The sequence below is a fragment of the Sus scrofa genome, chromosome 10 (genome assembly GCF_054392235.1).
Source record: "Sus scrofa isolate SSC_HxYL_T2T_F1_AM1 chromosome 10, Sscrofa_HxYL_maternal_Yorkshire_Landrace_v2.0, whole genome shotgun sequence".
NCBI lineage: Eukaryota > Metazoa > Chordata > Mammalia > Artiodactyla > Suidae > Sus > Sus scrofa.
Genome location: NC_139392.1, coordinates 14,934,477 through 14,961,521, shown reverse-complemented (window position 1 = coordinate 14,961,521; position 27,045 = coordinate 14,934,477). Strand labels below are relative to the sequence as shown.

The 27,045-nt window shown below is 40.7% G+C and overlaps 1 protein-coding gene across 5 annotated transcripts; it reads left to right on the top strand.

Moving 5' to 3' along the window:
• The first annotated feature begins 20 nt into the window (after window positions 1-20).
• FH (fumarate hydratase) lies at window positions 21-26,283 on the top strand. 5 transcript variants are annotated; one of them, NM_001243588.1, is given in 10 exon segments: window positions 41-185; window positions 9,659-9,793; window positions 14,036-14,146; window positions 15,738-15,914; window positions 17,258-17,440; window positions 19,889-20,054; window positions 21,154-21,357; window positions 23,123-23,250; window positions 24,360-24,513; window positions 25,818-26,283. In NM_001243588.1, coding segments are annotated over 10 exon segments (1,539 nt in total). In that variant the 5' UTR covers window positions 41-47; the 3' UTR covers window positions 25,961-26,283.
• Window positions 26,284-27,045: the final 762 nt, after the last annotated feature.

The following is a 27,045-nucleotide window of genomic DNA, read 5'->3' as shown; positions in this document are numbered from 1 at the left end:
GGAGGCGCGGCCTAGCGACCGGAAGTTCTCCTCAGGCCGCCAGCACTATGGATCGAGTGCTCCGGCTCCTCGCGCGTTCTCGCTGCCTCTCGCGGGTTCCAGCCTCTGCTCCCGGCCCCGGCCCAGGCAGCAGCCCTAGCGGCGTGTCGCGCCTCCTGCTCCGGCCTCCGAACGCCGCTCGAATGGTGAGCTCCCCGACCCCCTGACCGCGCAGCGGTGACCTTCAGGCCTCCCGCCTGCCAGGCGGGTGTCCCGGTACTGGGCCGCGAGCCTGCACTGCGCGCAGCCGAGGCGCCTCCGCCGGCGGTGGGCCGCTGCTGTGGGGAGTCCCGCCGGGCCGCCCGCGCCGGTCTCTGGACCCCTCCCCGGGCGGGCGTGCCTTGCGCCCAGTCCCAGCCGAGCTCCTGCAGGTGGCGGTTGCCGCCGGGATGCCGCGGGGATGGACACCGGGAGGAAGGGGCCGCACCAGGGTGGGCCCTGTCCGGAGGGCAGGGGTTTGCAAAACCCTGAATGTGAAACGTGGGCTGCGGGTCTCGAGGAACGTCGGAGGAAGCTGTAAGGGACCAGCTGTAGCTGAAGCAGCATTTTTTATTCAGAACGACCTCCAGGGAACTTAAAGGTCCAATGTCAGGTTCTGCCGTCCTGACTTACTTGAGCCCTTTTGCTCCTTGGAGTGTCGCCTCCCGTAATTCGGGCTCTAACAAGCTTTAAACACGTGTGCTCACATGTGTATTATGAGCAAAAGTTTGGGATGTAAATGCTAGTTTAGGAAGACTTAACTCTGCACTGTTCACTGTGCTGTATAACAGGAGCTTTCATTCAAAGAGATGTCAGCCTACCCTGCTACTCGGAATCGGGATTTGATGCAGGATATACTGGTGCTCAGTGTCCACGGGTATAAATGAAAATAATTACAGGCACTCAGGAAGATTGCCCCTGTGAAAGTACTCTTGAGTTTGGGATGCGGTGAGTGCGTATTCAATGAATACTTCCATCTAAGGTACTGCAAAGGCCCAAGACATTTTCTGGGCTATAAATTTTAAGATAATTTGATGACATCACTACAGCTGAAACTACAAATCAGAAAGATTTGTATTTCTGCAGCTCTCTGCCATAATAATTTTAGTGCATTTCAGAGCCTTTAAAATTTTTTATTTTTCGCTTATTTATTTTGTAAAAGGGAATAGGAGACTGGAGAACTGAATCTATCCCGCTGTAAATGCCAAAAAATAGCACTGTCTTGCTTTTAGTGTAGTAAAATCAGGTGGGGATAGATTTTTTTTTCCCAATAATTCTAAATACATCTTTTGCCTTCTAATCTCAGCTCCAAAATCTCTGAATTGATTATGTTTTTCTTGCTGCTGGTGTTAAGAAATTCACATAACCCTAAATGTCCTAAGTTACCTTTTATCGAAAAGAATACCTAAAAGTTCATCCAATAGGAGAGTAACATATATTGAATGCCTGCTGTGTATTGGGCCCTGCGGATAAATCAGTCACTGTAGGCAGAGTGTAGAGACCACTGGGGGATATCAAATAGGCAAAGCAGTTAAATCAGCAGGAGCCATGCTCAGTTAGCTACAGTGGTTATACTGAGGAGAAGTATGATGAGAGTGAGCACATTTAGTGGACACCAACTGTGATACTGCCTTGGTGGCATGGGGAGTAAGGAAGCCCCACATATTTAAAAGTTACTTTTGAGAATTTCTTTTTTTTTTTTTTTTTTAATTAAATTTTTTTTTTTTTTTTTTTTTTTGTCTTTTAGCCATTTCTTGGGCCACTCCCGCAGCATATGGAGGTTTCCAGGCTAGGGGTCTAATCTGAGCTGTAGCTGCCAGCCTATGCCAGAGTCACAGCGACGTGGGATCCGAGCCACATCTACAACCTACACCACAGCTCATGGCAACGCCGGATCGTTAACCCACTGAGCAAGGGCAGGGATTGAACCCGAAACCTCATGGTTCCTAGTCGGATTCATTAGCCACTGCACCATGACGGGAACTCCTTTTTTTTTTTTTTTTTTAATTTTAATTTTTATTAAAAAAAATTTTTTTTTTTTGTCTTTTTGCCATTTCTTGGAGAATTTCTTTTAATGATCTTCAGGATGGCCATAAAACCTGAAAACATAGATAATATCTTGTTCTATAATGTAATACAATATTAATATATCATTTATTACATAGTTGTCAATTTTTCAAGACTTAGTGGTCACCCTATATTTTAAGACCAGAAAGACTTTTTGAGGAAGAAACTGAAAACCCAAATACAGTGAAGTCAGATTTTGGATTTTTATCTCTTGAAGTAGTCTTTTGGCCTGACATGATTTGGGTTTTCTTTAACACTGAAATATTCCTTTAAACTGCCTTAGACTGAGCATCTAAAAGGCGTTTCTCTTTTTCTATAGGAGAGAGCATGGTTTAGTTAATGGTTACGTTACATGTGTGTGGGATGTGTTGTGAGCCTGAGCTGTGTGTACTTTGGCTGGCGTTTCTGATTTAGACTGGCATACTTATCAATTCCTGAGGTTCCTGCAGCTCATGGATGGCAGTAGTACTTGGTATTTCTAGGACCAAATAGCAGTAATACTGCGGTGAACACTGGACACTATTCATTCATGCTTTTCCAGGAGGGGAAATGATCCTGAATGAAACTGCATCTCCATTGGAAAATTGCACTTTGTGCCTGCCTTATGCTTAGCTGATTAACCTCTAGTTTAACCTTTAAACTTCTCTCAGAAATTCTTCGCTGAATTATGGGATATAAAAACATGGTTTTCAAAAAGAAAACCTATTTTTTAAAATAAAAAACAGATTCCGTTATATAAATTAAAAACATTTAATAGATGCCATTATGACTGATAATTTTCTCATTAATTTAGATGAGCAGCTCTGGTCACTAAGAAGAGATAACATACATGATAATGAGGGAAAGTTTTTTTGTTTTTTTTTTTTGCTTTTTAGGGTCATACCTGCAGCATGGAAGTTCCCAGGCTAGGGGTTGAATTGAAACTGCAGTTGCAGGCCTATACCACAGCCACAGCAACACCAGATTCGAGCCGCATCTGCAAACTGTGCTGCAGCTTGTGGCAATGCTGGATCCTTAACCCATTGAGCAAGGCCAGGGATTGAACCCATATCCTCACAGACACTATGTCAGGTTCTTTTTTTTTTTTTTTTTTTGTCTTTTTGCGATTTCTTGGGCCACTCTCACGGCATATGGAGGTTCCCAGGCTAGGGGTCTAATCGGAGCTGTAGCCGCCAGCCTACACCACAGCCACAGCAACTCGGGATCCGAGCTGCATCTGCGACCTACACCACAGGTCATGGCAATGCTGGATCCTTAACCCACTGATCAAGGGCAGGGACCGAACCCACAACCTCATGGTTCCTAGTCAGATTCGTTAACCACTGTGCCACAACGGGAACTCCCGATATGTCAGGTTCTTAACCCACTGAGCCACAGGGGGAACTCCGAGAGGTTTTGGAAACTACATGTGTTTTTCAGACTTCAGGCAGACTCAGTAGTCTTTGGAGAAATCAATATAGTGGGCAGTTATCAGCATTGGTTTTTTTGGTTTTGGGTTTTTTTTTTTTGACAGAATTGCATAGAACAAAATATGAGTACAGTACATAAATTATTGCAGAGATTTAGCAGTTACTTGTTTCATTGTTATTCTCTCTAAAAAACCCCATAGGCACTGCCTCCTCTGACAGATTCTCTCTAAGTCCTAGAGCCTTGAAGAATGTTTTTTAGCATTGCTTCAGTCTCTGTTCTGTAAATTTGTGCAACCAGTACTTCCTGGACTGATAAAGGGAGAATTTCTTGGCTTTTTGGAATATTTTGTTATCATCTATCTAAGCTGCTGTAAACAATGAAGTATATGTTTTGAAGTGTTGCGATTGTGATTTCAGCCACAATGGACATCTGCAGGGTTTTTTTCGGTTTTGGTTTTTTTTGGGTTTGTTTGTTTTGTCCACACCCATGGCATGTGGAAGTTCCTGGGCCAGGAATCAAACCTGCACCACAGCAGTGACCTGAGCCACTGCAGTGACAATGCCAGATCCTTAACCCACTGCACCGCAGGGGAACTCCTGCAGTTTTTTAATTGTCAGTGTCAGGAGCCTAGAGTTTGATTGAGGCTGTTGTTTCTTGAATTGGAATTTAAAGTTTTCTAAAGTTTAAGCTGAAGAACATAGCTAAAATTTATTTAAGTCTTTGCAAATAATTTTGAATATGAGTTTTATCATAGCAACCTATTATTAGGTGACAAAGTTATTGCTGTCTTATGATGAAAATTTAATGATTTGAACATAGAAAGTTTGGTGTAAATTTAAGGAATCAGACTTGATCTCATAAATCACTAATGGAAGCCAATCTTTGGTCTTTAGAGCCAGCATCTATTTGCTCTCTTGTAGAAGGTGATGGAGAGGAAGAAGAACCTAGCTCATGTGTCCAGTGTCAGCTGTTGTTACCCCCTGTGTCATTACACCAAAGTCTGTTTTAGCATGCATAGGTATTTACTTAGGATTTTCAAAACAGATCGCTGTGCAAAATATTTTTCTGTGTGTATTTAAGGGATAATACCCTCCCTGCCAGTTGGATACGGTGGTGTCATTGTAACCATGCTCTAGTAGAGAAAAATATGTCCTTATGCCTTCAGATCCTTTTATTCTACAGAGCGGTGGTTGTTGTGGACCAGTCTGGAGTTACTCTATTTCTTGGTTTACGGAAGTGATAAAAAAGTGAATCCAAACAGCTTTTAGAGTCCCAGAGTCTGGGATTTAGGTGTTACAGGCTCTCCCCCCTTGCAGTCTGGATGATCTGCTGGGGTTATTTCGTCTCTCCTAGCCACACTGTCTCCTTTTTAAAAGTGAGGATGATAATAGTAAAATCTCCTAGGGTGGTTGTGAAATTCAAACAAGGTGATACCTTAAAAAAGCATTTGCTATAGCACAGTAAATACCAGTAAATGATTATGCTTATTGGCTTCTCATTATTGGCTTCGACCAGTCCTCTGCAGACTCTTGTTCTTCCGTTTTTACTGAAATGTTATTAAAATGCTGTACTATGTAAGTTTTACATGTACAGCATAATGATTTGACTTACATACATCATGAAATGATTGGCACAGTGAGTTTGGTGAACCTGTGTCATATCATATAGAGAATTGAAGAAATAGAAAAAAGTGTTTCCTTATTATGAGAGCCCTAAGGATTTACTCTGAACACCTTCCATGTGTGACATATAGCCGTGCTAATTATATTTATCATGTTGTGCTTGACAGCCTAGTACTTAGCTGGTAACTTGGAGTTTGGACCTTTGACTGCCCTCATCCAGAGCCCCTCTCCCACCCTCTGCTTCACGTACCCACAGATCTGCTCCCTTTCTATGAGTTTGTTTTTATCATTGACATACAACACTGTGGTAGTTCCTGTTAAACAACATAGTAATTTTTAAAAATTTTATTTATTTTATTGAAATGTAGTTGATAGTTGTATGCAATCGTATACAAATTACAGGTATACAAAGTAATAATTCACAATGTTTGCATGTAGTTATCCACTTCTCCCAACACCATTTATTGAAGCGGCTGTCTTTTGCCCATTGTAAATTCTTGCCTCCTTTGTCAAATATTAACTGACCATAGTTGTGTGGGTTTATTTCTGGGCTTCCTAGCCTGTTCCATTGATAAATATGTCTGTTTTGAGGCCAATACCATACTATTTTGATTCTTGTAGATTTTGGGGTATAGTTTGAAGTCAGGAGGCATGATACCTCCAGCTTTGTTCTTCTTTCTCAAGATTGTTTTGGCTGTTCAATGTCTTTTGTGTTTCCATATGAATTTTTTTTCCTTCTTTTTAGGGCCACAGGTGCAGCATGTGGAAGTTCCCAGGCTAGGGGTCGAATTGGGCTGTAGCTGCTGGCTTACACCACAGCCACAGCAACACGACTTAGACCACAGCTCACGGCAACGCCAGAGCCTTAACCTACTGAGCAAGGCCAGGGATTGAATCCATGTCCTCATGGATACTAGTCAGGTTTGTTACTGCTGAGCCACAATGGGAACTCCCACCGTATGGATTTTGGAATTATTTGTTGTCGTTCTGTGAAAAGCGTCATTGGTATTTTGATGGGGATTGCATTGAATCTGTAGATTGCCTTGGGTAGTATGGTCATTTTTAAATTACTGATTCTTCCAGTCCATGGCATGGTATGACTTTCTTTCTGTTTGTGTCATTCTCAGTTTCTTTCATCGGTGTCTTACAGTTTTCTGAGTACAGGTCTCTTAGCACCTTAGTTAGATTTATTCCTAGGTATTTTATTGTTTTTGATCTGATTGTCAGTGGGGTTGTTTCCTTAATTTCTCCTTTTGGTAGTTCATTGTTAGTGTATAGAAGTGCAACAGGTTTCCATTTATTAATTTTGTGTCCTGAAACTTTACTGAATTTATTGATGAGCTCTAATTGTTGTTTGGTGGCATCTTAGGATTTTTTTGTTTTGTTTTGAATTTTTAGGGCCACACGACAGCATAGGGTGAAATCAGAGCTGCAGCTGCCAACCTACACCACAGCCACAGCAACGCCAGATCTGAGCCACGTCTGTGATACCTACACCACAGCTCATGGCAACACTGGACCCTTAACCCACTGATCAAGTCCAGGGATCAAACCTGCTCCCTCATGGATGCTAATCAGGTTCATTACTGCTGAGCCACAATGGGAATTCTTACATTACTGAAAGATTTTAAGTGATTTGGGGTGGAAAGAGGGGCAGAGTTTGCGTTCTTTATGTATAATATCATGTCCTCTGCAGACAGTGACAATTTTCCTTTTTCCTGTCCAGTTGGGATTCCTTTACCTTTTCTTCTCTGATTATTGTGGCTAAGGACTTCCAATACCATGTTGAATGAAAGTGGCAACAGTGGGTGTCCTTGTCTTGTTCCCGATCTTGGAGGAAATACTTGAAGCCTTCTGCTCTTGAGGATGGTTCTAGCTGTGGCCTGTCATATATAGCCTTTATTAGGTTGAAGTAGGTTCCTCTATACCCACTTTGTTGAGAACTTTTATTATAAATGGGTATTGAATTTTGTCAAAAGCTATCTTGTGTCCATTCAGATGACTATGTGGTTTTTATTCTTTGTTAATGTGGTGTATCACATTGATATGTGGATATTGAGAAATCCTTGCATTCTTTGGGATAAATCCTACTTGATCATGGTGTACAAGCCTTTTAATTTGTTGTTGAATTCGGTTTGCTGTTATTTTGTTGAGGATTTTTGCATCTGTATTTGTGAGAAATACTGGTTTATAATTGTTTTGTTGTGCTGTCTAATGGTTTTGGCATCAGGGTGATGCTGGTCTTAGGGGATGTATTCGGACACGTTCTTCCTCTGCAAATTTCTGTAATGTTTTGAGAAGAATAGTTGCTACTCTTCTCTAACTATCTGGTAGAATTTTTCCTGTGAAACCTTTTGGTCCTGGATTTTCATTTGTTAGGGTTTTTAATTTTTTTTTTTTAATACTGATTTCAGAGTTCTGGCTGTGGTGCAGTAGGTTAGGGATCTGACTGCAACAACTTGGGTCACAGCAGGGCCGTAGCTTCAATTCCTGGCCTGGCACAGTGGGTTAAAAGATTTTGGTGTTGCCACAGTTGCAGCATAGGTTGGGTACAGGTCTCAGATGTCGCTCAGACTCCGTCTCTGGCCCTGGAACTTCGATATGCCCAGTGTGCAGCCATTAAAATTTTTTTCTTAATTTTTATTGATTTAATTTTGTTATGGGTAATTATTCTGTTTGGATTTTCTATTTCTTCCTGGATCAATCTTAGGAGAGTGTACATGTCAAGAATAGGACCCCTAGCCCGGGAACCTCCATATGCTGCTAGTGCGGCCCTAAAAAGACCCCCTCCCCCCAAAAAAAAAGGCACTTTGAAGCACTAGTGTCCTGTGGTGGAACAAGCTGTCATAAGTGGCTGCCCCCCTGCCCCCCTTGTGAGCCCCAGTTGCTTCCTGCCTCTCCAGGAGGCTCTCTGGGATCAGCAGTTGTTCTGACCCAGGCTCCTTTCAAATGACTGCTTCGGCCCTGGGTCCCAGAGTGTGAGATTTTGTGTGCCCCCTTTAAGATTGGAGTTTCTGTTTCCCACAGCCCTCGGGCCAAAAGTAGGCCCTGCTGGCCTTCAGAGGCAAACTGTCTAAGGACTCTTCTTCCTGTGCAGGACCCCCAAGCTGGGGGGCCTGCGGCGGGGCCTGGACCCCTCGCTGATCGGGCGACTCTGCAATTGTGCTTATCCTCCTGTTGTGGGTCGCCCATCCTGGGGGGCGGGTCTTGACTTCCGCGTGTCTTCCCCCTTCTGCCCATTTCGCCGCGGTTCCTCTATGTTTTTTGTGTAGGTGATCTTTTCTGCTGATCTCTCAGCCATACTCATCAATAGCTGCTCTGTAAATAGCTGTAATTTTGGTGGGCCTGTCGGAGGAGGTGAGCTCAGAATCTTCTACTCTGTCCCACACCCCTCGGTAGACTTTTAGGCTTTCAAAAAATTGTACTTCATTGGTTATACTCTTGTATTTCTAACTAGATACAAGGATATTTTTCTTTTCATGCAGTCTAAAAGGCTTTATACTTATAAAGGGTTTTGTAAATCCTTCTAGTCCAAGGGGATAACTACAAAATTAAATTTTTCCTTTTTGGGGGATTATTTATTTACTAAAGTAAAATTACTTGGCTAGGTATTTTTAAATCTTTTGAATCACAGGACCATGTTTATTTGATAATTAACAAGATAAAGGTTAAAGTTCTGAGTATCTCTCCCAAATTTCCTTAATATAAATATCATATATAAATTCCAAATTTTTTATTTTTATCTTTTAAAATTAGTATAAATTGATGTATTTGGTAGAATTATATGTTTTCCGTAAAAGAACTTTTAAGTCTTGGTTCTCATCCTGGGGAGTCAGTTGGCTTCAAGATAAGCTCCCTGAAATCATGTGTAGGACTTTACATTCATGTATTTATGTTCATTTTCCTAGCAAGAGGATTCATAGCTTTCCTTATGTCCTCAAAAGGTTTCATCATCCTGAAAAGATTAGATCCTTGTCTATACATTTACTGTAGTTTACAAATGAAAGAAACAGACTTGCTGAAGGTAACACAGCTACCAAGCAGTAGGTTTGCCTGGATTCTTTGTATTGAGCTAAGCTCATGCATAATATTTGTAGACCATGGTTGAGCTTTGTTTAAATATATAATATTTACAAATTTTAAAATATCATACTTAGGTCATTTTCCAACATTCCCAGTAAAATAGGCATTAACCTCCAAGTACATTGAATTGGTCAAAGCTTGACCAAAAGTAGACCTATTCCTGAATTGGAAAAGATACTGTTTTTACTTCAGAAGCTTTTCTGTATCTTTCCTGTGCATAAGTGTATGAATTCTACGATCTGTTTTAACATCTGTATTAACAAATTTGTATGTCAGAAATTTCTCAAGTAGAAAGCTAGAGGTATGGAAGTAGAATGAGAATCAAAATGCAAGTTTTTATCTTTTGGTAATTATTAAGGTTTCTCTTCCCTTACAGGATGGTTCCCTTATATGATACTATTGCTTTTGATACTTGGTTTCTTTTTCAAGCTGAAACAGTGTCTTGTCTTCATCTCTAGGCCAGCCAGAATTCTTTCCGGATAGAGTATGATACCTTTGGTGAACTCAAGGTCCCAAATGATAAGTATTATGGTGCCCAGACTGTGAGATCTACGATGAACTTTAAAATCGGAGGCGTGACGGAACGCATGCCAGTAAGTGGCTTTTGTGGAAATACTAGCTTATTTTGGATGAACTAGGCATTATTCATTGAGTCACTTTATCTTACAGAGTTAAAAAGTAATTAGAGAACTAGCTTTGTGAGTGATATGTTTCTCTCTCTTTAAAATGTAAAAAGTTTAATACGCTATTGTTTTGAGCTCTGACTGAATATTTTAGATTTTTATTTGGTAGAACTAAGTGACTTGTCTTTCATTCTTGCTTGGATATTACTAGAATTCTGCAGTTTGTAATTTTTAATTTCGATACTTTTTTTTTACTTATTTAAAGCTTTTTTTTTTTTTTTTTTTTAAATGGAGTTTTCCTTAATAGTGTATTTCCTATCTTGGCTTCAGTTTATAGAAAACTATATACAAATTAATAAAAACACTATTTGTCCTGATGTCTTGCATATAATAGATAATATATGTGTTTGATGCCACATGAATGATTTAATGATTAGAAAACTCGCTACCATATTTCATTAAATCTAAGATAGCCTCAATTAGAACTGCTATGTACTATACTAAGAAAGAAAAAGGCTGCCAATTAAAGTTGTAACATGTCATTGACTGTAAGATGCCTCTTGATTTCAGAGATTTTAAAGTGTGAAAAGAATTGATGAAATATTTTACATACCCTACTGGAACCCAGCTGGAGTATGACTAATAGTCAATGCAGGAATGCAGGATAGGCTAGGAAGCCTAGAAGTAGCCAGGCTGCATCTGGTGAGATACTGTTAACACTTACCTTGTAAATATACTTTTTATGTTAAAATAACTTTAACTTGCGTATTTTAGCTCATTCCTAAGGCTTTAAGACTGAATATTGACAGGTTCAAACAACTTTACAAGAGACGGTTCCTAGAAGGGTATCTGTTCTAGCCACCCACAGGCAGTTTTAATGGTGAGGTACACATAGGGTCAGACTAATAGTTGGGTGGTCAAGGGTAACACCTGATCCTAAAATATTCTCATGTAGGTCAAGTCTGGATTAAAGAGGTCAGTCTCAACCAATATTCTTCTTTTTTTTTTCTTTTTCGGGCTGCACCTGAGGCCTATGGAAGTTCCCAGGCTAGGGATCAGATCAGAGCTGCAGTTGTCGGCCTATGCCACAGCCACAGCCACAGCCATCTGGCATCTGAGCCACATCTGCAACCTATACCACAGCTTGCAGCAATGCCAGATCCTTAACCCCTGAGTGAGGCCAGGGTTCGAACCCACATCCTCACAGAGACAACATCAGGTCCTTAATCTGCAGAGCCACAGCAGGAACTCCAGTTTCAACCAGCATTGATGGAGTAACCATGACTCATGTTTCAATTTTCCTGCTTCAACCACCAAGGTACTTGGTCCTAGGGGTACGTGTTTGCTGCTGCTGCTGCACTAGGGACAGAGAAGTTGTTTGGATTTGGACAGGTGTCTGTGAAAGATAGATACATGGCTTATCTGTGTTTTCACATTTAGTTTCATCTGGATTAATTTCCTGAACTATGTTACATATAAAGCAGACTATGTATGTGCCTTGAACCAGGTAGTATGATTAAACTCAGCCCTTTGTGCCTGAAGTCCGTAGGAAAACAAAAGCAAGCGTTCCCATTGTGGCTCAGTGGATTAAGAATCGAACTAGTATCTGTGAGGATGTGGGCTCAATTCTTGGCCTCACTCAGTGGGTTAAAGGATCCAGCATTGCCGCAAGCTGTGTCATAAGTCGCAGATGCAGCTTGAATTTGGTGTTGCTGTGGCTGTGGGGTAGGCCTGCGGCAGAAGCTCTAATTTGACCCCTGGCCTGGGAACTTCCATGTGCTGCAGTGTGGTCCGAAAAACAAAAAAAAAAAACAACCGAAAAAGATCATGAACTGCTAATGCAGGTAAATGAAGACTAATGAGACCCTTCTTTTTTTTCTTAATGAGACCCTTTTCTTAGCAGGGATACATTTTCCATTCTGTCACAGTCATGCCCAGTGAAACTCTGCTGGGACTGTCCCTTTTTTACTTTTGTGAGTCCACACACGCTGTGGGGTCAGTCAGTCCATTCCAGTGGCCAGGGCCGATTGGCTTTTGGAGGTGACTTTGGCAGCAGTTTAACCCATTGCAATATTTCTTAGAAATCTAACTTCTCATTTGTTTTCACGTGTAAAGTTGTAAAATTTCTAATCCTGTGTGCCATTTGTCTCAAGTTCATTTGGGTAAAACACTTACAATGTTTTAATGTTAAGAAGGGGTCAGCAGGTACAAACTTTCAATTACAAGATAAAATCAGAGCATTTAATGCTCAGTATGGTACTTACAGTTAGATACTTAAAAGTTGCAATGAGATTTTAAAAGTCCTCATCACAAGAGAAAAAATTTTTTGTAACTGTGTATGGTGATGAAGGTTAACTAGACTTACTGCCGTGATCATTCTGCCACATGTACAAATATTCAGTATTTGATCTTGCTACCTATGAGGTTGGTTTTCAGTTTGCTGCTTGTTTTTTTAAATTCTGCATATGTGAGATCATATGCTATTTGTGTTTCTCTGACTTACTTCTTAGCTTAATGCCCTCATGGTCCATCCACATTGTCACAAATGGCAAGATGTCGTTCTTTTTTTATGGCTAAATACTATTCCATTGTATAGATTTACCACATCTTCTTTATCCATTTTTGGATACAGGTTACTTTCATATCATGGCTGTTATAAATAAGGCTCTGAACCTGGGGTTGCGTATATCTTTGAACTAGTCTTTTCATTTTCAGGTAAATACTCGCCGAGGAGTGGCTGGGTCGCACAGTAGACCTGGTGTCCATTTTTTGAGGAACCTCCACGTTGTTTTTCGTAGTGGCCGCACCACTTTATTTACAGTCCCCTGCGGTGCCCAAGGGGCCCTCCCCATGTCCTCACTGCCACTGTGACTTGTTGTCTTTTGATGACAGCCGTCTGAGGTGATACCTCATTGTGGTTTGATCAGTGTTTCTCCAGTGATTAGTGATGATGAGCATCATTTTATGTGCCTGTTGGCTGTTCATCTGTCTCCTATGGAAACTCTGCCCATTTTTAAAATCATTTTGTTTTTTGCTATGAAGTAATAGGAGTTCTTTATATATTTTGGTATTTTGGTTTTTTTGCAAGCAAGCAAAGTCTTATTAAAGGAAAGTAAATAGCTCCCAGGGCTGCTGGAAGGGGGGAGAAGAGCCCCTGAGTTCTCTATATATTTTGGATATTAACCCCTTATCAGATAATAAGATTTCCAATTTTTTTTTTCCCACTGAGTAGGTTACATTTTCATTTTTTTTGATGGTTTACTTTGCTGTGAAGAAGCTTTATAGTTTGATGTAGTCCTGTTTGTTTATCTTTGCTTTTGTTGCTTTTTCTTTTGAAGTTATCCAGAAAATCATTGCCAAGACTGATGTCTAGGGGCTTATTGCCTGTGTTTTCTTCCAGGAGTTTTGTTTCAGGTCTTACATTCGAGTCCTTAATCCATTTTGAGTTCATTTTTGTGTACAGTAAGATAGTGGTCCAATTTCATTCTTTTTGCTATCTTTATTTTATTTGCCTTTTTTTTTAAGAGAAGAAAAAATTACAATGTAGCATGGGATCTGATGATGGAAAATAATAGTGTTAAGATGGTGAATTGATGAATATCACTTGTTTGGTTTTTTAGTTTTGCTTTTTAGGGCCGTACCCATGGCACATGGAGGTTCCCAGGTTAGGGGTCCATTTGGAGCTACAGTTGCCAGCCTATACCATAGCCATAGCAATGCAGGATCCAAGCTGAGTCTGCACCCTACACCACAGCTCACGGCAATGCCAGATCCTTAACCTACGGAGCGAGGCCAGGGATTGAACCTGCAACCTTGTGGTTCCTAGTTGGATTTGTTTCCTCTGCACCACGATGGGAACTCCGAATATCACTTGTTTTTAAATATATGAAATAAAAACATATGCATTATGATGTCTCAGAAAAATAGGGTGAATTGTAAATCCTGTATGTCCAAATATGTGTTTTCTGTGTGTGTGTGAGGCATACACACATCTATGAAGTCAATGTATTTGCTTTTATTTGGTTCCCTAAACAAATAGATAAATGATGATTCTTGTTTTTTGTATACTTATCTTTAATCTTTCTCTACATCCTAAACATTTTAGGGTTATATGTTTTATGTACAGTTTTTGTACTTGCATAAAGTAGTAATCTTAAATTTTCATGCTTAACTAAAGTTGTAAATTGGAGATATTTTTCTGATTAATTTTAGATCCCAGTTATTAAAGCTTTTGGGATCTTGAAGCGTGCAGCTGCTGAAGTAAATCAGGATTATGGTCTTGATCCAAAGATTGCTAATGCAATAATGAAGGCAGCAGATGAGGTAAGAGGTGATAAGTGTGTTTACCTCATGGCATCAGCCCCACGTTATCCGCTGGATGAGGATAAGCTCTGGAAGGAGGAAAGGGCCACTGAATTCCTGAGTTAATTGAGTTCAGGGTAGGGCAGCAGCATTACTGCTTTTGGTTAAGAATTTTCATATGGTGCTTAAAATACGGCACATTTTCTTTACTTTGAATTTTTAATTTGTTTCCTTTTAATTTGTATAGTTTAATGAAAACTTTCTGAAGGGACACTCTTTGCACTTAATATATTATGTATTTGATTTTTTATTTTATATATAAATGATTCTTTGGTTGCTTGATAATCTGTATGGAGAATGTAATTTTACTATTCCACTAATAACATAATTGCTTCTTAAGGAAGCAGTCAGAGATAAGTTTAAAAGCTCTGTATAGAATGTTCATTGAAAGACTATTTATAATAATAATAATGAATTAGTATCTAATTATTACAGCTGCTTATATAAATCACATTGTGAAGCCACAGAAATTTAATTTTTGCAAGAATGTCATAGAACAAAACCTACCGTATAAGAGGGAGGAAAGATGGTGAAGAGTTTTATGGAATCAGGATTCTGTTTAGGAAAAATGCACAGGCAATGCATATTTTTCCTTTGTGTGCATATATATGTAATCCCGTCAGTTGAAGTAGAGACTAGAAGGAGATGCCAAAGTGCTAATAGTATTTATTTCTGAGGGTAGAATTGTAATGACTGTTATACTTTTCTTAGTTATCAGATTTTTTTTTTACGCTTATAAACTGCTCTTTTTTTATTCTGGTTGATTTACAAAGTTCTGCCAATCTCTGCTGTGCATCAAAGAACCTATTATTTTTGTACAACTGGGAAAAAAGTTTTACTTGAAAGTGAATCAGTTGTTTAAGGTCATAGATATTTAAAGTGCATGTTGATTTTTTAAATTTTTTTGAAGCTAAAATCATTCCAGAAGGTGAAGTTAAGCACCCACTCTCTTAGAAAGCTTATAATTCAAAAACTAACAACTAAAAGTACAAAAATATGACAAAAATAGGGACAGATCTAGAGTGTGTTTTTATATCTATGCTACTCGTAGGACATCTGTGGGCTGTAGCAGCTATTAGTGAACTCACACGGTTAAGTCACTTGGGTATTATGATGCCGACTCTGGCTGTAACATCTGTTGGCTATTCCTGCCAACTATCAACAATAAATTTATCTAGAGACTTAACACATTTGCCAGCCTTAACAGGTGGCCCTCTCTGGATATTATTAGAGAAGACAGTTGGAGAAATAGAAGAAAGCTATCTTTGACTCAGTTTTCATTTGGAATCAGTGAAATTGTTATACCATTCGCAGTAGGTAATCTTTTACCTTTGAAAGTAGCGGTGGTTGGAACAGGCGATGCTGCAGAAGCTTCAGTTTGCTGGGCCCCCGTGGACTGTGTGGCACTGTCAGTAGCATATGAAAACAGTGACTCTCTTCACCTTAGTGCTGTAAATGATGTCCGTGTAATAATGTTTGATTGAAATAGCTAAATGCGTAATCGAATATTTCTTATTTTTTAACACTCATTTTTAAACATTTTGTCCTGCAGGTAGCTGAAGGTAAATTAAATGATCATTTTCCTCTTGTGGTGTGGCAGACTGGGTCAGGAACCCAGACAAATATGAATGTAAATGAAGTCATTAGCAACAGGGCAATTGAAATGCTAGGAGGCGAGCTTGGCAGCAAGAAACCCGTTCATCCCAACGATCATGTTAATAAAAGCCAGGTCAGTATGCCGTCTCGCCTTTGTTATCAAACGAAGAGTCCGGAGATTTTTCTTGTGAAACAAGCATTACCTTTTGACAGGGGGCATTCAGTCTGCTTGTATTCTTTAATGGAAAGAACTTTTTATATAGTCTTATTTCTTTTATGCATTTAGGGTCACTATCTCTTTTTTAACCTGGATTTTATTACACTTATAGTTGTACACCCGTCATCCCAACCCAACTTTACACCGTTCCCGTCCCTAGGGTGCTTAATAGGTTTTCGCACTGACCGATGCTCTAGGCTTATCATGCCCCAGCCCCCATAAGCACTTATTTTTCCAAAGAGCTACTGGAGGATCTTACTGGAGAGTGACATTTTGAAAGCAGTATCTGAGTGCTAAGGGTAATTTAACATATTTTTAAGTATTAAAGAAGTTTTTTATATAAACTTAATGTACGAAAGATTTTGCACACTTGCCTTTAAATATGCATTTATCTTTTATGTACACTGAAGTCTAAAATCTTCAGAATAATCTAGTGTATATGGTCAGGTTGAGGAGTGGGGTAGAGTTGATACATGAAACAAGACTGGCTCTGTGCTAAAGACTGTATTATGCTGTTCATCCTACTTTTGTAAGTAGTTTGATAATTTCCAGTAATAAAAAGTTTTAAAAATCAGTAATGAATAAATATTTTTAAATAGCGTTGTAATTTAAAATTGTGGGGAAGTTCCCTTGTGCTGCTGCCTGTTAAGGATCTGGTGTTGACCCCACAATCGTGGTGCAGGTTCGATCCCACCAGGGAACTTCCACATGCCACAGATGTGACCAAAAAAAAAAAAAAAAAAAAAAATTGTGGGCTTACAGCTGAGGAAAGAGGATGGAATTTAGGCTACCTTGTCAGGTCCCAGTTCTGCCAACCCTAAATATTGTGGCAGGTCTCATAACTTCTTTGACAGTTCAGCTTTTCTATTTTTAAAGTGGTGACCTAGCTCACAGAATTTCCCCCAAGTTTAATAAAGAAATGCTTGTGAAAGACTGTATGTACTGCTTAGCTGTAGGGTATTTTATCATTGATTTCCTTACATGCATTTGCTAGCTGTACTTCTCTATGTCTTGCTGTCACATTAGCAGGTAGATACAGCAATAACATATAAAACGTTCATTCTGGGTGGTATATGTGATACAGTCCTACATTCCTTCCACAAAGGAAGTCTGGTTGCTTCTTTTTGATCCTAAATGATTTGCTGCACGTAAATGTAATTGAGTACCAAATGTACAGGTTTCGAGTAGTCATTTAGTGAGATTTTTAATTGAGACATTCAAGTTAATGTTTTGCATTTCTTTTGAAAACTTTCCAACAGAGCTCAAATGATACGTTCCCCACGGCCATGCACATTGCTGCAGCAGTGGAAGTTCACGAAGCACTGCTGCCAGGACTGCAGAAGCTACATGATGCTCTCGATGCAAAATCCAGGGAGTTTGCCCAGATCATCAAAATTGGGCGCACTCATACTCAGGACGCTGTCCCACTCACTCTCGGGCAGGTATGGGGGCGTGCTTAGGTTTGGTACAAATGGCCAGCATATTCCTCTCTCAGTCACACTGGTTTAAAAAGCCAAATTTATAATACCTCAGTTAAGAGAGATGGTTCTGCATTCACCAGTCAGTAGTTCTTGTTGGCATCCCCTTAGGGGAAGCGCAGAGCATGCTGGCTCTGAGCCGGACTCCGCGTCCGTCTTCTTGAGTCAAGTCTTAGCTTTGCTGTGTGCAAGCTATTGGACCTTAGGAAAATTATTTTGCCTTTCTGAGCTGTGAAGTGAGGAAAATAATATCTCTTTCATAGGCTAGTTATGAGGTTCAAATAAGCTGTTTGCTGTAGATCTCTTAGAACTGTTCTTGCCACGTTATACGTGCACGTTGGTGTTAGGGCTCCTCTTCTTCTTCATCACTGTCATTATCAGACTTTCTTCTTTTGTCTCCTACTCTAATTAGTACTTTAAAATTAAATTTAAAGCAGTCAAATGGGGTGTATCTTACTCGTTAAAAGTGTTTTGGCCACATGTAAGATAGATATTACTCTGTTCTCCAAAATAACAGGAAATATTTTTATGGTCTTGATTGATACCTTAAACGATGTTTGATGGTATCCATTGCAAAGGAGCTATAAGGAAACACAGGGAACAGTTTTTGTCTCATAAGCTTTACTCTAGTTTGGGAGGTAGGCATACACAAATTCTATATCAAGAGGTGTCAGGCCAAGGATCAAATGATAATTGTCAATTAGTAAACAGTTTTGTGGAAATTCAAGTGAGGGTTCGGGTTTGGCTGCTGCTTAGAACGATTTCATTTATAGTTTTGTTTAGATGATAGCAAACACTGAAAAAAACCTGATCATTTAGCTTTATCATGGAAGGAAATGAGGAAAACTAGAAATGATTGATTGAAATACAGATGATATGACTAAACCGAGCTTAAATTGCTTCTTTTTTTTTTTTTTTTTTGTCTTTTGTTGTTGTTGTTGTTGTTGTTGTTGCTATTTCTTGGGCCGCTCCCGCGGCATATGGAGGTTCCCAGGCTAGGGATTGAATCGGAGCTGTAGCCACCGGCCTACGCCAGAGCCACAGCAACTCGGGATCCGAGCCGCGTCTGCAACCTACACCACAGCTCACGGCAACGCCAGATCGTTAACCCACTGAGCAAGGGCAGGGACCGAACCCGCAACCTCATGGTTCCTAGTCGGATTCGTTAACCACTGCGCCACGACGGGAACTCCTTAAATTGCTTCTTAAGGCTGTGTCTTACTTCACTTTGCATCATTGGCTCTTAGTATCATGTGTAATTTCTAGGGAGATACAGTATATGTTTTGAAACTTTTGAGGATCCCTCTGGTTTCTAATTTTTTTTCCTTTTTTGTGTGTTACATATTGGAAAACAATTATATGCTGAAGTCCATTCGGGCTGTGACTCAGCTTCCTATGTAGAATCATCTGTATCTTATGACCAAAAGTTATGTTTTCCTGTTTGACTTTATCTACTTGCTTTCGTTGGAATTCTCTTGAGTTTTTTGAGTGCACTTTTACTCCCATACAGACATATTTCTTAAGTGCATCCAGCTGGTATAAAAGTCATGTTAGAGCATATGGATCAGATCTGCCCAAAAGGGCTTGTGTCTTAAGAGCACTGTGACCCACTAGTGCTAATCAAAAGTGTCCATGGTTTGTTTCAGTGTTTTTGGACAGGAAAAAAGATTTAGCATAACCATATATCCTGGCTTGCTCACTTGAGTCCCAGTTTCTGCCTTCCGTCCCTGCATAATTCTTAACAGGGCCTCACTGTATTCGCAGCAGGATTAATTCTGTGGTTCCTTCACATTAAGTGTGTTATACTTTAGGAAGCAGGTGACATCTGTGGCAGATTTAAATGCATCTTGAAGCTATAGTCTTACTCTGCCCTGTTACTTTCTTGTGCTGCTCAGTGAGTCATTTAGCTTCATGAATCCCTGTAAGAGATCTGCTCCCTGTCAGGTTTTTAAACTGAAATTGTATGGAGGATGTTTCTATGCTTGCATTTTTCTTAAGGGGACTCAGCTTTTTTCTTTCTCAAAAGCTGTTTGAGATACAGCAAAAAATAAATCATTTGCAAAGAAACCAATAATTTAAAGCAGTAAAGTTGTTCTTTTTAAAAGTTTATTTCATATGTTTTCCTCTGCTTTCTATTAAAAGACTAGTTTATAAACAGGCCACCTGTTATCAGTGGCATTGTCTACTTGATAAATTTATAGATCCTCCTTCTCCCATATATTTTGCTTAACATATGAATTAAAATAGTATAAATACCACTCGCGTAGCTTCTCATTTTATACCTGAAACTTGTTTTTTGTGGGTTGCTTTTTTTTTTTTTTTTTTAAACAAACTTCTATCTAGTGTAGTTATAGTAACTTGTAAGCCATTAGGAAATTATATATTCTCACCTTAATTTCTTTCTCTTTTCAGGAATTTAGTGGCTATGTTCAACAAGTGAAATATGCAATAACAAGAATAAAAGCTGCCATGCCAAGAATCTACGAGCTCGCAGCTGGGGGCACTGCTGTTGGTACTGGTTTAAATACTAGGATTGGTTTTGCAGAAAAGGTCGCTGCCAAAGTAGCCGCACTCACAGGTGGGTGATGACCCCTCTATGACTCTTCCCCATTATACTGGTCTATATTTTTTCTGCATGTTTCTGCTTTGAATTCTTGAAAATACAAATAGAAATAATATTTTTCCATCAGATTTGTGCTTTATGTCTGTTTCAAAAGTTTTAAAGTTACTCCTTTGGCTTTTTAAAAGCTTTCCATCTATGAGTTCATATAGCATGTAATAAAAATCTCTCAGTACTAACTTTATTTACTGTCTAGTAGTATTCAGTTATTTTCTACTTAATGCTGTTTTGAATACTTATTTTCAAGGAAGGAAGAATCAGTCGAAGGTTGAGAAATTTATATGAGTGATAAATGTTAGGTTGGAGATGGCCAGGCTTGATTTCTTTTTCCCCCTATGGTATGCCATGACAGTTGTTTGAATTAATGACCCTCTTGAGTCCTGTTTGCTTTGGTAGAGTGCAGTGCTCTAGAGGATAACTGTTCCCATCAGAGAGAACTGATGAAGGTGCAGACACTACCAGAGGGTCAGGGTAGATAATTAGACAGTGCTCGTACTGCTTACTAGCGGAGATTTGGGTTTTAATCAGATTTTAACCGAGAAGACCTGTATTGTTGGGTTTAGAATATGTAGATTTTTAAAAATTTGAACATGGGAGAGAATGTCTGATGCATTTTGGTTCCTCATCTCTCAGGGAGTCTTGTGAGCCATGGCCAGGGGAGAGAACAGAAGGCCCCAAACCTGGGTGGGGGGAGGAGGTACAGGAAAGGAGGTGGCGTAAGGCAAAGTGAGTTTTATCTGCTGTCATCTTTACTCAAGCATAGTTGGGCATCATGCACCTGTGTTTGTAGTAGGATAGTGATTTTTCTTGCAATATATTTATTGTGCTTTTTTTTTTTTAAAATCCTTTAACTGTGCTAGTATAGGATTCTTTCTACTCCTTCAGGACTTCTTGAAATGTAGACAAAGCCTGAGTCTTAAGCATTTTTTCTGAAGTAAAATTTTGTTCTGTTCTGTCTTTGCTTTTCTTACCCTGGCACTTTCTCTTTAATCTGCTTATATTAGAAGAGTGTTTAACGTAACTAGTTAACTCATCCGCATTATTACTTTTTCTTCAGGCTTGCCTTTTGTCACAGCTCCAAATAAATTTGAGGCTCTAGCTGCCCATGATGCTTTGGTTGAACTCAGTGGAGCCATGAACACGACTGCTTGCAGTCTGATGAAGATCGCAAATGACATTCGTTTTCTGGGGTCTGGTCCCCGCTCAGGTCTGGGAGAACTGATCTTGCCTGAAAATGAACCGGGAAGCAGTATCATGCCAGGTAATCACAGAGCTGGTCAATGTCATAGCTGGGAGTGGACAAGAAGCCGGTCGTTCTCATCTAAAACGTGTCTGCTTGAGTTTAGCATCATCTTGGGGACGGGGACATGCACTGCGCCCCTTTTTCAGGATGTCTTTGTGGGCCACCTTCGACCAGGAGTTCAGGGAACATCACCCAACAAAGTAGGAGAAAAGAATTCCAGTAGCAGCATATATTCTGATTCCCACACTAGAAAATGCATGATCATTCTGTCTCTCACCATCCAGAGCCAGGAGAGCTTTAGAACAGGCTGTGAAAGTGATCAGCATGGGTTGAAGAAAAATGATTTAAACAGATGCCTCTTAGTTCACATTTTGCTTTGGGTTTTGGTCTGTTAGGCAATAGAGGCCTCACAGATGTGGTTGGGGCCTTGTTTTATTACATGTCTTACACTGCTTAGTGAGGTTGGAGTTCCTTCTTTTTTGATGTCTGGATTGCAGTGAGCCATCTGGTGGATTCACTTGATGCTCGTGGAATCCGGGGGGCGGGGGTGCTGTTAGAGGAATCCACCTGGGTGAACAGCGGCAGTGAAGCCTGATGAGCTGCCCTCTGTCGGAGGCTACCTTAGCAGCAGGCCGAGGGCACCGCCCCATCACCACTTTGCCGGTGACTGCGGTGAACGTAGGGAGTACGTGCTCAGCGTATTAGCAGATAATAGAGTTGAGGCGGCGTCCGGTGACAGAGTCCCGAATTATAGAGGACTCTATAGGTTAGACCAAAACTGACAGGGTGGTTTTAAAGAGTGGAAAAGATAGACGACTGTAGATTCTTTTAAATCCAGTGTACGGAAGGAGAAGAGATCTGATTTTAAAGTACCTCATGTTGAAAAATGACATGAGTTCAGTTGATTGCAAATTCAAGGTGATTTTGCCTAAAAAAGAGAAATGCAAAGTCACAGAAATAATCTTCCCAACGTGTTGCTTTGTACTGGTCAGAGGAATCTGGGTGCTTGGTTCAAACTTGAGCTTGTCAGAGGAGTATTATAGAATTGTAGGGAAACTCATGATAAGTAGGGAAATTCTAGCTTAGTGTCAGCTTCTTCAAGTATTCCCTTAGTGGAGTTCCCATTGTGGCTCGGTGGTTAACCAAGCTGACTAGCATCCATGAGGGTGCAGGTTCGATCCCTGGCCTCGCTCAGTGTGTTGCCGGGAGCTGTGGTGAAGGTCACAGGCAGGGCTCAGATCCCACGTTGCTTTGGCTGTGGTGTAGGCCGGCAGCTACAGCTCCTGTTTGACCCCTAGCCTGGGAACCTCCATATGCTGTGGGTGCGGCCCTAAAAAGACAAAATAACTAAATAGATAAATGAAGTGTTCCCTTAGTGATCTGCACGTCTCTTATTTACCCCCTTTCTGTTGTAGTTGCCACGTCTCTCTCCCTAGCCTCCAGGTTCAGGGGCAGGGCAGCATCTTTCTTTCTCACTGCTGTGCATTCCGTCCCTGGCTCCTTAAATAGTCTAGAGTAGACATAAACCATGAAGGTGGAAAGAGCGAGATTGATTGTGTAGTTGTGGGTACGCACACGTCACCAGCCGTTGCACGATTCTGTTTCCAGCTACATGATTTATTTCATTAAATAAAATGATGGGTGGGACCTTGCTTAATTATATGTCTTACTTCATTTAATGGGGTTAGAGTTTGTTCTTTTCTTGATTATTTGACATACAACCTAATCACTTGAAGCAGCAAGTGTGTTTGAGGTGGTGTCTTTTTCGGTGGTTTTCCCGAAGGCAAGGTGAACCCCACCCAGTGTGAAGCGCTGACCATGGTCGCTGCCCAGGTCATGGGGAATCACGTCGCCGTCACCGTCGGGGGCAGCAATGGACATTTTGAGTTGAATGTGTTCAAACCAATGATGGTAAGCTTTAAATCTGGTTTCTGATGTCTTTGACTAGTTGTCTTGGTTCTTGTCTTTCATAAAGATTTCTTTCTCTTTTTTTTGTCTTTTTGCCATTTCTTGGGCTGCTCCTGTGGCATATGGAGGTTCCCAGGCTAGGGGTCGAATCGGAGCTGTAGCCACTGGCCTACGCCAGAGCCACAGCAATGTGGCATCCAAGCCGAGTCTGCGGCCTACACCACAGCTCACGGCAATGCCGGATCCTTAACCCACTGAGCAAGGCCAGGGATCGAACCCACAACCTCACGGTTCCCAGTCAGATTCGTTAACCACTGAGCCACGATGGGAACTCCTTGCTCAGCTTTTTTAAAAAACGAAAACCTATTTTGTCTTTCAGAGAAAATAAGGTAGTCAGCGTTTGGCACATAGTAAAGTCATCAGCATCCACTTAAGCCTTGAAGTTCTGTGCCTTCTACTAGAGTCCGTTGTTGGGAACGTGGCTTTCAGACCCTGGGGTTTTAGAGCACAGAGATTAAGATGTGGCTGTACATCTTAGTACATATTGAAAATGTTGCCCCCCCAAAAGCTCCCACTACTTGACCTGATACTGTTTTACCATATTGTGTAAAAGGTCCTTCTCAAGTGATGGAGGAATATCGTCCTGTTAAACACAGACAGCGTGCTGACCGTGAGGACTTGGGGGCCTCGCCTTCGCTTCTTGTGCCTCAAGCACATGCTTTCCTCCCACCCCCTGTGCCTTTGTCGCTCTGCCCTCTCGTGGCAGATTCTTCTTCTGTCTCTGGCTGGTGAAGTCGTCTCCATCAAACAGGACCGCATTCATTCTTACAGCAGGAATCTGCTTCTCCCCCTGTACCCTCTCTGACGTTTCCTGACATTGCCGACTAGCTTGTGTTTTAGTTATTGCATTTATGCCCTTTTACCTCCTTCAGACCTTTGCCCTCGGATATTTAGAGTCTTTCATATTTGTTTTCTTGGGTATGATGCCTTTCAGAGTTGTAGGAGTGCTGTGTACTAAATGAATTATGCATTCATTTTATCACCCAGCAAATGATATATTACAGGACAAGGAAAAGTTAGGCTTACTAAGTCTCTCCTTCTCCCTCTCTTAGATTAAAAATGTGTTGCACTCGGCCAGACTGCTGGGGGATGCGGCTGTTTCCTTCACAGAAAACTGCGTGGTGGGAATCCAGGCCAACACCGAAAGGATCAACAAGCTGATGAATGAGTCTCTGATGTTGGTGACCGCTCTTAACCCTCACATAGGTATGCCTTTAAAGAATAATCTCATTGTGAACACGCAGTTAAAGAGCAAAACATTGTTAAGAGACCACTGGGTCTGTGTTTGTGAACAGCAGGTTCCCTTTGGACAGTCTCTTAAAACATTTGAAATTGTGTTGAAAGACACTGTGTTAAAAGATGCTGTTTACGGTGTCATAGTTCTTTCAAAAACTTGATTGATTGTGCTTCATTTTCTTTGAAGTGTGGTGAGTTCAGAGTACAAATTCAGACTCTGATGATCTCTGGGACTCTTGGGAGGGTCCCCTCAGTCTGTCATGTCCCTCGGGGGCCCTGGCTGATTAACAGCACCGCGTGGGTTCACTTTCTGCCTTCTCTAGAGGCTCTCCCACGCTTCGTTCTCGTGTCCTGCTCCACTGAGAATTGGAGTCAGTCATGTGTGCACTGCGCATAGGAAAGGCGGCAATGCGGGTATCTTGTCGGAGGCCATGGCTTTTGTACTGCAGGCCCTTCACAGAACTGTGCTGTTTCATTATGTGGATGCAAACCTGTTAACTTGGATTATGGACTGACCAGAGCGATCCCGTTAGAGACGTGTCTGGACTCAGGTTGTGAGGCATTCATTGCATTCTGTTGTGATGTGTTAAAAGCCTCTCCCACCTTCTCCTTAACTGCTGCGATGAGGTTATTCTTGTGTATTCTTTGATTTTCTGCATTAGAATAAGATGCGGTCATTGGGTGTGGTACAATTACTATTTTAAAAATCCTGAGCTTTCAAGCCTGATTTTATATTCTCAGCTTCATGTCCAGCTATAATTTCAGTCTTATAAAGTTATAGCTCATTTGATGGCTTCAGGTAGCTCTGAACCCAATATGCTGTCTGTTCTTCGGTATAATGAGATGGGCAATGATATTTGGATTCTGGCCTCACTTAGTGCGTTAAGGATAAGGCATTGCTCCGAGCTGTGGTGTAGGTCACAGATGAGGCTCGGATCCAGCGTGGCTGTGGGGTAGGCCAGCAGCTGCAGCTCCAATTCGACCCCTGGCTTGGGAACCTCCATATGCCATGGGTGCAGCTCTAAAAAAAAAAAAGAAATTTAGAAACAAATCTTGTAGAAACTGAGGTATGTTTAAGTCTGTATTAAGAAAAGTAAAGGTTTTATTCTATATGAGAAATGAAAATTATTAAGATAATCACTGTTAAATATTTTCAAGATTGAAAAATATTTATTTAAGAGATTAGTAGCTTCAGGATCAAGTAAGTAATGATGATTACCTTTTGCTTTAGAAAACCAGGTTTCACTACTAACTCCTTTTAATTTTTTCTTCAGGGTATGACAAAGCAGCCAAGATTGCTAAGACTGCACACAAAAATGGGTCAACCTTAAAGGCAACTGCTGTTGAACTTGGCTATCTCACAGCAGAGCAGTTTGATGAGTGGGTAAAACCTAAGGACATGCTGGGTCCAAAGTGATTTAATAAATTTGTAATAAAAATGGCCACATTGTCTAAGTGAAGTAAACTCCTTATAGTTCTTAAACAAAAATGGATACATATGAAGGGAAACCAGTGTTTCCTTTATCTAGGAGATCAGTTTGGTTGGTGTATAAACCAACCCCAGGACATGCCACATCCCAAGTGAATTTCAAAGTGTAAAATAAAATAGTGGAAGTGTACAAAATCAAAAGGAAAACAGACTCATTTTTCTTTTATGTTAATTGACTTGTTGAATCTGTGGTTTTTGTTTATGGGTTTTCATCGTTTCAAAGGTTTTATAAAAGAGCCATGTTAGTTTTTAAAGACTTTTAAATTTTTTGGTTTGTGGTGTTTTTAAAAGCTTCTCCTATAGTGAAAAAGTTCTTGTTAACTAATTCTCAAGTTATGTCTTTAGACATTTTTTATTTTCTTGTGATTTGGGAACATAAGCTGACTGAGCATTTGCTCTCCTCTTTGGAGGGGTGTGTGTGTATGTGAGGTCTGTGTGCGTGTGTACATGTGCACACGGATGAAGTATATCTCTGTTCCTGTGTGGAGGTGTGTGTGTGTGTGTGAAGTCTGTGCACGTGTGTACCTGTGCACACATGGATGTTCCTGTGTGGAGGTGTGTTTGTGTGTGCACACATGTGTACATGTGCACACATGTGTACGTGTGCACACATGGATGGAATATATTGTATCTCTGTTCCTGTGTGGAGGTGTGTGTGTGTGAAGTCTGTGCCTGTGTGCCTGTGTGTCTGTGCCACGTGTGCACACATGGATGGAATATATTGTATCTCTGTTCCTGGGTGGAGGTGTATGTGTGTGTAAATCTGTGCATGCACATATGTGTGCACAGACGGATGGAATATATTATACATATTTGGAAACAGGACAGATGGACAGAATTAGGACATACACACCCTTTGTGCTAACGACAGACACACAGGCGCCTCCTGTCCTTACCGGAACTACTGTAGAAAGACAGGAAAGACTCTGAGTCAAGAACTGCAGGACATGGGTTAAGAAAGCCGAGGGGAGCAAGCAGGAGGCTTGGACAGAGAGGGAGGCCATCATCCAGCT